The sequence below is a fragment of the Cynocephalus volans genome, chromosome X (genome assembly GCF_027409185.1).
Source record: "Cynocephalus volans isolate mCynVol1 chromosome X, mCynVol1.pri, whole genome shotgun sequence".
Classification (NCBI taxonomy): domain Eukaryota; kingdom Metazoa; phylum Chordata; class Mammalia; order Dermoptera; family Cynocephalidae; genus Cynocephalus; species Cynocephalus volans.
Genome location: NC_084478.1, coordinates 131,491,090 through 131,504,834, shown reverse-complemented (window position 1 = coordinate 131,504,834; position 13,745 = coordinate 131,491,090). Strand labels below are relative to the sequence as shown.

General features: G+C 44.6%; 1 protein-coding gene across 1 annotated transcript in view; it reads left to right on the top strand.

Annotated features, from left to right (window-relative positions):
- Positions 1-13,745, top strand: part of KIAA1210 (KIAA1210 ortholog) — an 87,588-nt gene that overhangs the window by 70,020 nt on the left and 3,823 nt on the right. Inside the window, 4 exon segments of the mRNA XM_063084899.1 lie at positions 4,320-4,514; positions 6,908-7,016; positions 8,787-10,604; positions 11,583-13,175. Coding sequence (XP_062940969.1) covers positions 4,320-4,514; positions 6,908-7,016; positions 8,787-10,604; positions 11,583-13,175 — 3,715 coding nt within the window.

Below are 13,745 nucleotides of genomic sequence, written 5' to 3'. Positions count from 1 at the left end.
TCAAATTGACAAAAATGTTGGCCACACAGCTTTTATGTAACAGGGATTCTGAGTGAAGCAGCAGCTGCACAGGAACTCTGGGAATGGGCACGTAAGCCATTTTGATACACCCTGGGAATTAAAATCCTAATAGTCAATATCGGGTCTCATACCCTGTGCCAGTACCTCTTGGTACAGAAGCTGCCCATCAAGAACCACTTTTCCCACCGAGTTATTTCTTCTGGAGACATTCCAAAGACTACATGCCTTTCTAGCCTTTGACTAAATGGCTCACACAGAACCCAGCTCCCCGGCATCCCAGTGTCGAACCCTCCCAGGTAGTGTCAGAGTATATTTTTTTCCCCAGGATGACAGCTTTTCAGGCCAAATGATTAATGAAACGTGGGCCTAAACAGCCACCAGGTAAAGACCTTATTTAAGACATAACAACCAAGGCTATCCTTTGTTCCAAGAAGACAGCCAAACTGCTCTCTATTCCTACTCAAGTGTTTTCCTATCAACAGTTAAAGGGAAAAGAGAAAACCCTAGCATCATATAACAGAAAAAGAAATCATTAAAATGATGTCCAAAAGGTGAATTATTGAATGAGCTACTTTGCACTGGGTCTAGAAACTTGAGAGAAGGGGAAAAAAAGGAGCTAAAATGTATTTTAATTTTCTGAAGAGCAGCCCTTACCCTAGCTAACAGTGAAGAAGTGTCCAGCTCCCTACCAACCAGTGCTGAAGGATCCTCTCCCTTGGTCCAAGGCCCAACCCAGGTTCCTTCCCCAAGAAGCTTACGGGTTAGTAGATTCCAGGCCTGGTACATCTCCCAGATGTTGAGGCAAGAGGAGCCCATTTAACTCCAGCTGTTAATGAGAACTTGCCTGCACTAAATTCCCTCTAAAACACAGGAGAAGAAATGAAGACATTTCGTCTTTCCTTAATAATATGCACATTGGGTACAGAGCAGGTGTGTTGGCTCTCAGAGTGCAGGAAAGAAAGAGTGGAGTAGAAGGAGAGTGGGGAAGGGGAAGTAGAGAAAGAAGTCCCATTTCCTCCACTCGCTTTTCTTTCAGAATCCTGCCAGGAAGGGATTCAATTTACTTTTCCTGGGTAACTCATAAAATCCTGTGGTTGGCTCCTGTGGTAACTTTCCTAGGTTGCTCCTGACAAATACCGTCTGAGAGAAAGTGAAGGGCCTAAGAAGGAGCCCCACTTCTCAGAGGGAATCCATATATTTCTAGCTCCTGTTTTAAGGCAACCAATGGGATTAGTTAGGAACTTACTGTGCTTCTGCTAGAAAATGGGAGGCTTTCTCTTGATGCTAGAGGACTAGGCAGTGGTTCTCAACCTTAGCCCCTAGATGACTCACTTGGAGAACTAGTTAAACCTAACCTAAGACCCTTTCCCTGATATTCTTATTCATTAGGTCTTGACATGTCCCCAAAATGTGCTTTATCAACACTCATTCCTGGTGATTTTGATCCTGGGGGGTTCTCAGACCTTATGCTGAGAAATACTGCCCAGAGTTCCAGAGATTGTATAAATAGTTTATTTAATTCACTATTTAAGTCATAAAATAAGCACATACTCTATACTCATATAAAATACTCAAAACCCAATGGCAGATATCTTCTTGGGGCTGTTTTGAATCACATGTCTGAGCTTGAACTTTATAGTCAGGTAAGGATAACGATTGATGGCTTTCCTCTCTAATTTTTAACCCAGGTTTGAGGATAGCTATGGGTCTATATTTAGATCAATGCCCAGAGATTCCTTAATGAGAGTCAAGCAAGCACAGGGAGGCTACTGGCTGTTATTAAGTTTGATGGACTCTTGACTTAGGCTGTGATTGGGGACAGATAAGCTCTCTCCTGAGCATACCCAATCCAGAAATTGCCAGATTTTTGCTGAGCCTGATTTTTCTGCTATAGTATAGAATGAGTTTGACTAAAGTAAACAGTGCTTTTGTCTGCAGTGTTTATACCACAAGGTTTGGGATGCCAACTGAATTGAAAATGTTTTAAATTAAATATGTATTTACTTGCTGTCTAGCTATCGTAAGTTCATGCAAAGCAAGTAGCATGGTTTCCTTTTAGGGTTTCCAGATCCACAGACCTCCTTGTTTCTCCTTTTACCTTTTGGCGGGAGCTAGTGAGTCTGAGGAAAAATAACTAAAATGATACAGGGGGTATAAGAGCTTGCTCTGATGATAATTCAGAAAGTCAACATCTAGCAGAAGCTTTTAAGATAATTAATTCACCAGTTCAAAAACCATTTATTGAGCAACTACTATGCACCAAGCACAGTTCCAGGTGCTGGGGATACAGTAGTAAATAAAACAGATGAAAACCCTTCTTCGTGGAGTTTATATGATAGTGGAGGATATGGACAATAAATATTATAAATAAGGAAAACATATAGTATGTTAGACAGTGATAAAAGTGATAAAGAGAAAAACAGTTTAGGGAAGGGGATTATGAAGTGTCAGGGCTAAAAGTTTTAAATAGGTTGGTCATGGAAAGCCTCACTGAGAATACGGCTTTTGAACCAAGACCCGAAGGAAGTGAGGGAGCTAGCCACATGGACGTGTGGGAAGAGCATGCCTAGCTGGGGGAGCAGCAGAGGCCCTGAGGGGAGAGCATGCCTAGAGTGTTTGAAGAACAGCAAACCCGCAGTGTGTCTGCAGAAGATGGTAGGAGATGTGGTCAGAGAGACAGCAGGGGTCCAGGTCACGTGACAATGTTACCATTCATTCTCAAAACACCAGAACTATAAGACTACTCTGAAGCATGAAAGAAGTTCAAAACAATAAAACCAGACCTATTTTTCTATACACCGACTATTGAATTCATAATTCCAAGAGATAACGCAAGCCAAATAGACAATATCAGGAAGAAGTGTTATATAAATTTATGATAACAGTTGCATATAGAAGTTAAGGAAGGCTTAGGACCACTGCTAATTTTATGTGATTGACCCCACAAAGGACAACTGTAGAATTCTTCTCCCTTTCCCCAGCGTCAAAAACAGAATGGTGAGCTGAGTTTACCATCAGCCTGACTCATTAGCACCATGTTAAGTCCCCAGGCTTTGGAATCACAGGCTATAAAATGACCATATTTGGAACCAAGATAGCAGCTAAGGTTATCACTGGATCAACATACAGTGGCAGTGGGAACCATGAAGGCACATGAAAGCTACAAATACCAAAGGCATTTCTTGTACTGTGCAAAGCTAGTTTGAAAAGAACTTAGCAAGCAAACACAAACGGAAATTCTGTCTACCTGCTAAATTACATCTTTTACTACTGGTGTTCAGGAGAGAGACACCTTATCACCTGGTCTTCAAAGGGGCTTCTGCGGGGCCGGCCTGTGGCTCACTCGGGAGAGTGCGGTGCTGATAACACCAAGGCCATGGGTTCGGATCCCATATAGGGATGGCCGGTTTGCTCACTGGGTGAGCGTGGTGCTGACAACACCAAGTCAAGGGTTAAGATCCCCTTACCGGTCATCTTTAAAAAAAAAAACAAAAAAAACAAAGGGGCTTCTGCTAACACAGAAATCTGAAGCTTCTTAGGAATGGAATGAGCTCTGGGGTGTCTCTTGGAGATGTGGAAAATGCTATGTCCAGAAGCCCGGAGCAGACAATTTTGAAGCTCCTATAGAGGAAATCCAAGTAGGTGTTCCATACAGAACCAAATAGTTTGGAGAGACATAGGCCAGCCATAATGATGACAAGGTTACAGGCTTCATCCCTACCCTATTGGAGGTGGGAACACTCAGCTCCTCAGCGTGCCCCCATCATCCTTGCACCCATGAATAGTAAATATAAACAAAGGTAGTGTGCTGACTATGAGAACGCAGCTTGCAGACAGGATTTCTTCCAACCTGATTTTCTTCTTTCTACCCAACCCTCCAGTGTAGAAACCCCAGATCCCTGCTGGGTTTCACTGATACAGATTCTGCCTCTCACCCCAGCCAGATGTCTTCCTGTCAATAAGAAAGGGATATGACAAGAGAATATGCAAACCCTCTAACCTTATAAATTCCATTAAGCAGTTGTGTTCCTATCCTGAGGGCAATGAGGCACCCCTGAATGCTTTCTAAGCAGGGGAACAACCCAAACTCCTTTCTGTTTCTTGTTTTCATCCGCAAGGGAACCACTAGAAGTATGCAGCTTGCCTCTAATGAGCTTATTGACCAAAGTGTAGGAAAAAGGGACAGTAGTTCATGAAGGATTTCTTCTTTAGGAATTCTTTAGCCAGAAGAATTTCCAACTTTTGAGACCAATGACAGCACATGGGTTGACTCGTTTATTTTCTCCCACTCTCTCCAGAGCTTCAGTGATTTAGCATCTGGATCCGATTGCTCACAGTCCTCGACTGCGTCTGCCGGGCTTGCCTCTCCCAGGAACACCCAGCCGCCTGTTGGTTTCAGCACCCCAGCCACCTCCCAGGGCTGTTTGGATTCTTCAGCTGCTAGACACAAGATAGCTTTAAATCCTCAGAAGACAAAGAACCTTTGGGCAACTGTAAGTCCTTCAAGAGACCCGAGAATAGGCTCCTGTATATATATTTTAAAAAGACGAGTTCTAATCTTTGCAAACTGCTCCTAGGGAAATGGTATGGTTTAGGAGACCCATACCCTAAGCAGGGACGACAAAGTCGAGGGCACTGTTCTGGGCTTGACACCCCCAGACGGGTGAGCAAGCTTGCATCTATTGGATAGGGTGTCCTATCCATTTGGGACTAAAGAAAGCAGAAACAGTGACTTAAACTGCCAGAAACTGCTTATTGGCTTAGTGTCGGGCGATTCACTCAGCCCCCTTTGTACAGAATATTGAATCGTAGCCGAGATCAAGATTCTTTTAGTTATTAATCAGATGAGACCCATAAGTTACAATTGCATCACTGTTCCAGTTATTTGGAGGTCAGGATTCCAGCAGCTCCAAACATTCAGAACTCAGCTGTTAACCCCTCCAAAGATCTCAACATAGATATCTTAAAGTGCTGCCACATGACTTTCTAGCAGGCAGAGCTATACGTAGGCAAACCTACTATGTTTAAAACCTGGCTGCAGATCAGACCTGACAGCAAAGAGAAGTGACAGCTGATAGTAGAGAGATATGACAGAAACAATCTGGGACCATTTAGTATAGAGAGTCAAGAACCTTGTCTACTTCAGTAGGTCCCTCAGAGCCACACTGTATTATAGTCCAATGTAATAGATCATGTTCCTTATTTGTCTGCATCATTAAGAAAAGGTGGAGTGTGTTCCTGGGTCCTTGTTTAAGAAGATAGGGAAGTAATGCTTTATGGAAAAGAGTTTCACTAAAAGTTAAGAATTAGAAGATACTGATGTTTAAAATGATGTGTCAGTTAGCTGGAAATTTCACCTTGGTCAACACCCAATTCTCCAGTGATTCTGGGCTAAAAGTATGAGGCTGTCCATCAGAGCTGGAAGAAACTAAAAGACTGTGTAGTACAAGCATTTTATAGGGAAGGCCATTAAAGCACAAATAGTTTAGGTACTTGTCCAAAGTCAAACACCCAGGTGGTAGCAGAGGTAGGGCCAGAATCCAGGTTTATGACTTCCCGTCCAGTACTTTTTTCATCTCACCATGTTGTCTCTAACTTAGACATCTCGATTTCACTTTAGAATGTGGACAAAATACAAGCTGAAACTACAGTTAGAGGAGCAAGGGGGCCAAGGGAGGTCTTCCAGTGGCCTTGAAAGGATCTCCTTGGTTTGGTATCAAGCAAGGGGTGACCAATTACTAGGTGCTAAACACTATACATGCATTATCCCCTGGACACTTTACCACAAACCTGGGAGATGGAGAGTGTTGGCTAAGGGAAACAGTGTGACCCTTCTGACTTTCTTCCTTCTGCATAGTCTAATGGGAAAAGGGCCTGGGCTGCATCCTCTCAGACATCTACTTCCTGTGACTCTCTGCCTGACACATGGATTAATATAAAAAGGTCCAGGATCATTTATGACATAGGGGCTGCTACCACTTCCTCTCTGCTCTGGAATTTCTTAAATCTGCAAGTCCAATAGGAAGTTTCCCCTCATCCCTAATTTATAGATGTGGACATGGAGATTCAGAGAATAACTTGCCCAAGGCTATTCAGTGAGTAAATGACGGAGACAAAATTTGAACCCAGGTCTATCTGACCTCATTTACTCAAAAATAAATTATTTTGACCTGAGTCTGTTTGCACAGGCACTTCAAGTGGGAGTATAAAGAATTGTATGTTTGTATTTAGATGCATGCCATAAAGGGCTTACACTAAGCAAATTCTGGACACCCATCAATTCAGTGCCACTCTGACATTTCCAGTGCTGCAAAGTCATTATTTGAAAACCTTGTTAATACTAAACCAATTTCAACCAATTCAGTGTAAAGGCCGAACCATTCATCTTTTTCTCTCTTTCCTCCCAACAAAACCCCAATCCTTTTTTTTTTTTTTTTAAGCTGGAAAGACATAATTTAAGCTTTCACTAGATTCCCTATAAAGAAGCCTGACAGGATTTAAATTTGACTCACAGGTCCAGGGAAGCAGATCTCAGAATTTCATGGTTGCCAAGGTCATGATTATTGTCAGGTGCCAAAACCCCATCTTCAAATGTATGACCTTCCAGTGTGGTTCAGTAGTTTCCAGGGTGTTGAGAGAGATCCCTAGAGCATGTCACCCAGAGATTAGAAACTCCAAATCTGGATGAATCACTTCCAACAGGTAAAATGATCCCTAGGGACTTCTTGATGGATGCCATTGGAAATAACTTCCATTTTTAATGGAGTTGTTACACACTCAGCATCAAGGGCTTTTTTCCTGATGTTTCTTTTTTTCTTTGACAACCGTGCAGAGATGGGTGGAGAGCATGTCAGTCAGATTCAAGCTCTTTCTTTCCCTATTTTAGGTGAAACCGAGGCAGGAAGAGCCAAGACTTCCACTGGCTTCTGAAGAAGAAAAGAGTACAACCAAACCCGAGGAAGCTGACCTAAAAGAGATGAAAAAAGACAGTGCAGGTTTGTATATCCTCACTTTCAACCAGAAATATGTATTGCAGGCTTCATTGCAGTGCTATGTGACAGGAGCTATAAACAAGAACTACCCAGGACTGCTGCCCTTGGTCCTCAGAAAGCTTTCAGTTTAAGATGCATCTAATGTGGTCCAGGTTACTCCAGCTGAACTGCCAAATTAATACAACTACCACTTGTCTGGGATTTAGGGAAAGGGTCATATCTGGATTCTGATTTTATCTAAATGAATTTCCAACCAGAGGGGTATTTTGTTTTGTTTGCACATTTGTTTAATCCTCTCTGCAGCTGATGTACGTGCTGAGTTCCTCAATGAGCCAGGTATCAAAGTGCAGCCAGTGATTTCCCCTTCAGAGTTCTTCCTCAGACAAGAATAACAGAATTGGCCAAAAAAAAAAAAAAAAAAAAAAATTCTCTTTAGTTGCCTTACAGTAAGGAGGAAAAAATCTTGTGTTAACAATGAGACCAGTTCCCATATCATGGGTAGAGAGGGCTTGGGCAGCTGCAGACAGATGTCTTTGGCAGCCTACACCTATCGAATCTCTAAACAACAAATACCACCAGAGTGAGAAATCTCTGTGTGTGTTTGCGTGTGTGTGGATGTGGATGTTGGCTCCAGCTGATGGCAAGCTAATTTCAAAAAATATTTGATCCAACAAAATTCCAGTTCCACAAATTAAGTTGAACAGTTATTTCACGGTTTTTTTTTTTGCCACAAAGGATTTCACATGTGGGTTCAAAGACAGGATATCCCTAAACACATTTTCCCATGGAAACTAACAAAACCACGAAACCATCCTTCACAAAAAGAAAGAAAGGTTAAATGAGGAATCTTTCGTCTTTTTTTCTGATTTATTTTTTAGTAGTTGTCTTTTACACACAGAGGATAGAACTGCGTCAATATCTGTGGGGGCAGATACTTTGCTTGGTTTTCCCATTCACATAATGGGAGTGGTTTGGAGCACAACCAGCTATTCTCAGCATTATATGCTGCATATGAAACCACTAGGCAAAGCTAGGGATGCAGGGGATGGTGAGGGAGGAATGGCAGCAAGCGGCCCTCCCACCTGGGGGTCAAACTGAGTTCCTTAGAAAAAGTACAGAGAGGAGAGGAGCAATCTGTTCAGCTGCTACCTTGTGTTTGACCTGAAGCCTGTAGACCGATAACAATTCTTAAGGCGCTCTAAGAGTTGCTTTGAATGTATTCAAAGAATTGCACTTTGCTTGTGTGTTACATAGGATTGTTTTAGTACAAAAGGATAGGAAAAAAGGGGGCCAGAATCCTATTTCCCAGGTAACTCCCATTGACACCTTTCTAAAAAGTAAAGCAATGCATGCACATGATATGAAATTTCAAACAGTTCAGATAAATATTAAGTAGAAAATAGAAATACTAATTAGAAAATAAAAATTTCCCTTCCCCCTGCCCTAGTCAGTTTCCTCAAAGGTAATCATTGTTACAAGTTCAAAATTTTCCTTTTGATGTGTCTCACACCTAATGGTGGACCAGACTGTTGATAACATGGTAATGAGCCAATCCTGGAATCAGTTCATAGAATTGGGATTTCCCTTTGATTTAAAATTTTCCAACTGGGGAAGGCAAATAGGGACCAAGTTGTTCTGTCTCCGAAATAGCTGCTTCTTTATACTAAGGACTTCAGTAGCAAATAGATAACCATTGGGCCAGGGCAGAATATTCTTATTTTAGGAAATCAAAAGCACACATCTTTCTCCTTTCCTTATTTCTATTTGGTACAGGACCCCTAAGTCAGGAACAGAGCAGCACTGAGATTTATGATGAGACGACAAAAGATCAGGCTGCAAACACCGATGATGCTGAGAGTGTGGACTACATAAAGTTAGCAACATGTGGAAGAAGACGAAGAAAAAGAATACCAATTGTTTCTGGACTGAGCAAGTGTAGCGTCAAAGGAAGAACCCTTAAGCAAACCAGTCGAGATTACAGCCGGGGCTATAGAGCTGAGTCTTCACCTATCATTAAGACTGCCAGGGATTGGAATTTCTTTTACCTGTCCTTGGAGAAGCAAGTCATGAAGCAGCTCACAGCTTCCCAAGCTGAAACTGCCACTCCTCAGGAGTTGCTTTCAGATGAAGATGACATGGGAAGGAGAAATGCTGACGTAGATTACAAAGCGAGAAAAGCATCAGCACCACAAGCCATACCTGAAGACATGAAAGAGTCCACGGTGAGTGGTCCACCACCATACCCTGAAGATGGGGCTTCTGGAGCCAAGAAGACAGAAGCCAGAGCTTCTCTTTTATCAATGACCCAAAAAGAGACCATTCTCTCACTGGCAGCAGAGTCTCAGGTGTTTATGGATCCTTCTCATATTCAGTCAGAAAAGGAGGAAGCCTCCAGCTTTGATTTGCAAAATGCCCAATTCAAAATGGAGTCAACCCAGGATGTCCCAAGTATCCGCAAAAAAAAGCCTCCTAGGAATGTTCTCCAGGCCTTTATAGCAAGTGTTTCAGGCATGACAGCAGAGAGAGGAGGCATTTCTGCAGTGAGTCTGCCTCCCAGAAGCCCATCCCAGTGCTTGGGGAAGCCTGAAGCTGAAGAAGTCGTCTGCACAGGTTCAGAGAGTACTTCAGAGGAGGAGAGTGGTTCTGAGGAGAAGCTGACTCCTGGACACTCTTTACAGTCCTTGAGGGAGCCTGAAGGGGAGCAAGAAGTCTTCCCAGAATCAGAAAGCTTAGCTGTAAAATTAGGCCGTTTTGAACAGCTGCTGGCTACTGGATACCCTTCCCCGTCCTTGGGGAAGCCTGAAGCTGAAGAAAATGTCTCCTCTGGTTCAGAGAGCACTCCCGACAATGGGAGTGGTTCTGAGGAACTGGCTCCCAGTCACCCTTCCCAGTCCTCAGGGAAGCCTGAAGCTGAACAAATCCTAGAATCAAAAAGTTTCGGTGTGGAATTGAGCAGCTCTAAGGGGCAACTGGTTCCCAAGTGGCCTTCCCAGGCTTTACGGGAGCCTAAAGATGAAGAAGTCTCCACGGAATCTGATAGTTATGCTGAAAAGTTCAGTAGTGTTAAGGAGTTTTGGAACAGCCTGCAAGAAGATTACCATCTCAGACAGCCTACCCAGGCCTGGAGGAAGCCCCAAGACCAACAAGAAGTCTCCTCAGTTTCAAAGAACGCTCCTAAAGAGTGGAGTGTTTCTGAGAAGCAGCTGCCTCCTACATACCCTTCTCAGCCCGTCGTGAGGCCTATCGTTCAGCAGAAAGTCTCCTCCAGTTCAGTGAGTGCTTCTGCAAAACGGAGCCGTTCTGTGGAGCCAGTGCCTCGCAGACACCCTTCCCAGCCGTGGGTGAGCACTGCATTTGAGCAAGAAGCCTCGGCAGGTCCAGAGAGCGCTGCTGTTGAGTGGGCCATTTCTATGGAGCCACTGCCACCCAGAATGTCTTCAAAGCACCCAGCGAGGCCTAACGTTGAGCAAAAAGTCTCCTCAGGTCCAGAAATTACAACTACAGAAGGGGCTGTTTCTATGGAGGCACTACCTCCCAGACATCGTTCTCAGCCCCTGATGAGAGCAGTAGTCAAGGAAGAAGTTTCTGCAGGTACAGAGAGCGTTGCTGTTAAGGGGAGCATTGCTGTGGAACCACTGCCACCCAGAATGTCTTCAAAGCACCCAGCGAGGCCTAAAGTTGAGCAAAAAGTCTCCTCAGGTCCAGAAATTACAACTACAGAAGGGGCTGTTTCTATGGAGGCACTACCTCCCAGACATCGTTCTCAGCCCCTGATGAGAGCAGTAGTCAAGGAAGAAGTTTCTGCAGGTACAGAGAGCGTTGCTGTTAAGGGCAGCATTGCTGTGGAACCACTGCCACCCAGAATGTCTTCAAAGCACCCAGCGAGGCCTAAAGTTGAGCAAAATGTCTCCTCAGGTCCAGAAATTACAACTACAGAAGGGGCTGTTTCTGTGGAGGCACTACCTCCCAGACATCGTTCTCAGCCCCTGATGAGAGCAGTAGTCAAGGAAGAAGTTTCTGCAGGTACAGAGAGCGTTGCTGTTAAGGGCAGCATTGCTGTGGAACCACTGCCACCCAGAATGTCTTCAAAGCACCCAGCGAGGCCTAAAGTTGAGCAAAATGTCTCCTCTGGTCCAGAAATTACAACTACAGAAGGGGCTGTTTCTGTGGAGGCACTACCTCCCAGACATCGTTCTCAGCCCCTGATGAGAGCAGTAGTCAAGGAAGAAGTTTCTGCAGGTACAGAGAGCGCTGCTGTTAAGGGCAGCATTGCTGTGGAACCACTGCCACCCAGAATGTCTTCAAAGCACCCAGCGAGGCCTAAAGTTGAGCAAAATGTCTCCTCTGGTCCAGAAATTACAACTACAGAAGGGGCTGTTTCTGTGGAGGCACTACCTCCCAGACATCGTTCTCAGCCCCTGATGAGAGCAGTAGTCAAGGAAGAAGTTTCTGCAGGTACAGAGAGCGTTGCTGTTAAGGGCAGCATTGCTGTGGAACCACTGCCACCCAGAATGTCTTCAAAGCACCCAGCGAGGCCTAAAGTTGAGCAAAATGTCTCCTCTGGTCCAGAAATTACAACTACAGAAGGGGCTTTTTCTATGGAGGCACTACCTCCCAGACATCGTTCTCAGCCCCTGATGAGAGCAGTAGTCAAGGAAGAAGTCTCTGCAGGTACAGAGAGCGCTGCTGTTAAGGGGAGCATTGCTGTGGAGCCAAGTCCTACCACACACCCTTTCCAGCCACGGATGAGCCCTGCATTTGAGCAACAAGTCTCTGCAGAGAGTGTTGCCTTTGAGAGGGACATTTCTGTGGAGCTGCTGCTTCTCAGACATCCTTCCTGGTCCATTGTAAAACGTGAAGTCCAGAAAATATCCTCCAATTTGGAGAGTGCTGCTGTTGAATGGGGCGTTTCTGAGAGTCCACTACCTCCCGAATATCCCACCCAGTTCTCAGTGAGGTCTAAAGTTCAGGAAATGTCTGCACATCTAGAGAACATGGCTGTTGAAAAAAGCATTCCTAAGAAATCGCTGCATCCCAGTCCTTCCCAGTCATTCGTGAAGTTTATGGCACAGCACGTCTTTTCAAAGAGCCCTGCTACTGAGGGGGGCCTTTATGTGGATCCTCTGCCTCCAGAACATCTTTTCAAATCTTTGTTGTGGTCTGAAGCTGAGCACCAAACTATCTCAGATGAGGAGAGAGCTGACCCTGAGGGAGGCATTTCTTTGAAGATGCTGCCTATGAAACACACTTTACAGTCCTTGGGGAAGCCCAAAGACCCGCAAGAAGTTTTCTCATATTCAGAGAGTGATCCTGTGAAAGAGAGCAGTTCTAAAGAGCAGCTGCCTCCCAAACAGCTTTCCCAGGCCTTGAGGAAGCTGGAGTACAAGCAAAAAGTCTCAGTTTCTGACAGATCTCCTGAAGAGAGGAAGAGCTCTGAAGAGCGGCTGCCTTCCAGACGCCCGTTTCAAGCCCTGGGTAGGTCTGAATTCCAGTCACAGATCTTCTCAACAGGCTCGGCAAATGTACCTCTGGAGTGGAGCAGTCGTAAGGAACACCTGCCTGCCAGTCACGCTTTCCAGGCTTTTGGAGACCCTGAATATCAGCAACAGGGTTATTCAAGTTCCGTGAGTGCTGCGGCTGAGGGAACCATTTCTGAGAGAAATTCTGGCAGCCAGTCCCTACCAGAAGGCCATCCTTCTCCATACAAAACCAAGAAACACAGCCAAGTCTCCAAAGACCTTCCTAAGAACATCACTACCCCTGCTACCAGACCTGGGAAGCTCACCATTGCTCCTGCCTGGGGCGTTTCTGAGAGCACTTACTCTGCGAAGGAAGTTCTTGAGAGTGGTGATGGAGATAACAGCCGCTCAAGCTCACCCACCATGCAGGCTGATATTGAAAACTGTTTTGGAGTTCAACTGAGAAAAACCCCTTCCTTGCAAAAGCCTAAGATCGAGAAACACTTCACCCACTTTCCTTCACTGACCTTGCGCCCAGTTTCATCCTCTGCGGGTAGAGAAAAGAAAGTCAGAGGAAAAGTTTCCGAGAGGCTCATGGACACCATAGACAAGCTCACCACAGTATCTAAGTTTGCAGAGAAGCCACAGAGCAGGCCCAAATTTGAACACATGGCCAAGAAGCAGCCTGCTTACAAGACCCCAGGTGAGACTTTTATCTCTCCAGATGGCAAGTAGGTACTAAGTGGAGGGAAGAGCGGAAAGCAAATCCTGGAATGGGCCTTGAAGTCTATTCTAGCCTTGCCTACTGAGTTGTTGCATCGACAGGGCTGGCTTGTGGATTTGGGGGCAGGATAATGCCCCCATTCTAGATTAATAGACTTGAAGGTAGCTAATTTTGAGTCTTCCCTTTCCCAAGGGGGTCTCCCCTTTGGACATCCATACATATTTTGTAATGGACACATGACCTCTCACCCACCTGCTGTACACATTACATTGGATGGAATTTTATGCTTTTCTCAAAATGCTTTCACATATATTATGCCCCTCCCCAACACTGTGGAGTTTTAAAGCCAACTCACTCATAGAGCACTATGTTCAGACTCACAGCCTGAAACCTTAATTTACTGTAAATGCTTGTACTTCTACAGTACAGCTTCTTCACTCACCTGAAATGTCTAAGAATCCAGAGCGAGGTGACCATTTGAGCACTAATCTCTCCCCAAACCTTTGCCCTTTCACACGCACTGTCACATAGTCTTGTATATACCTGTAA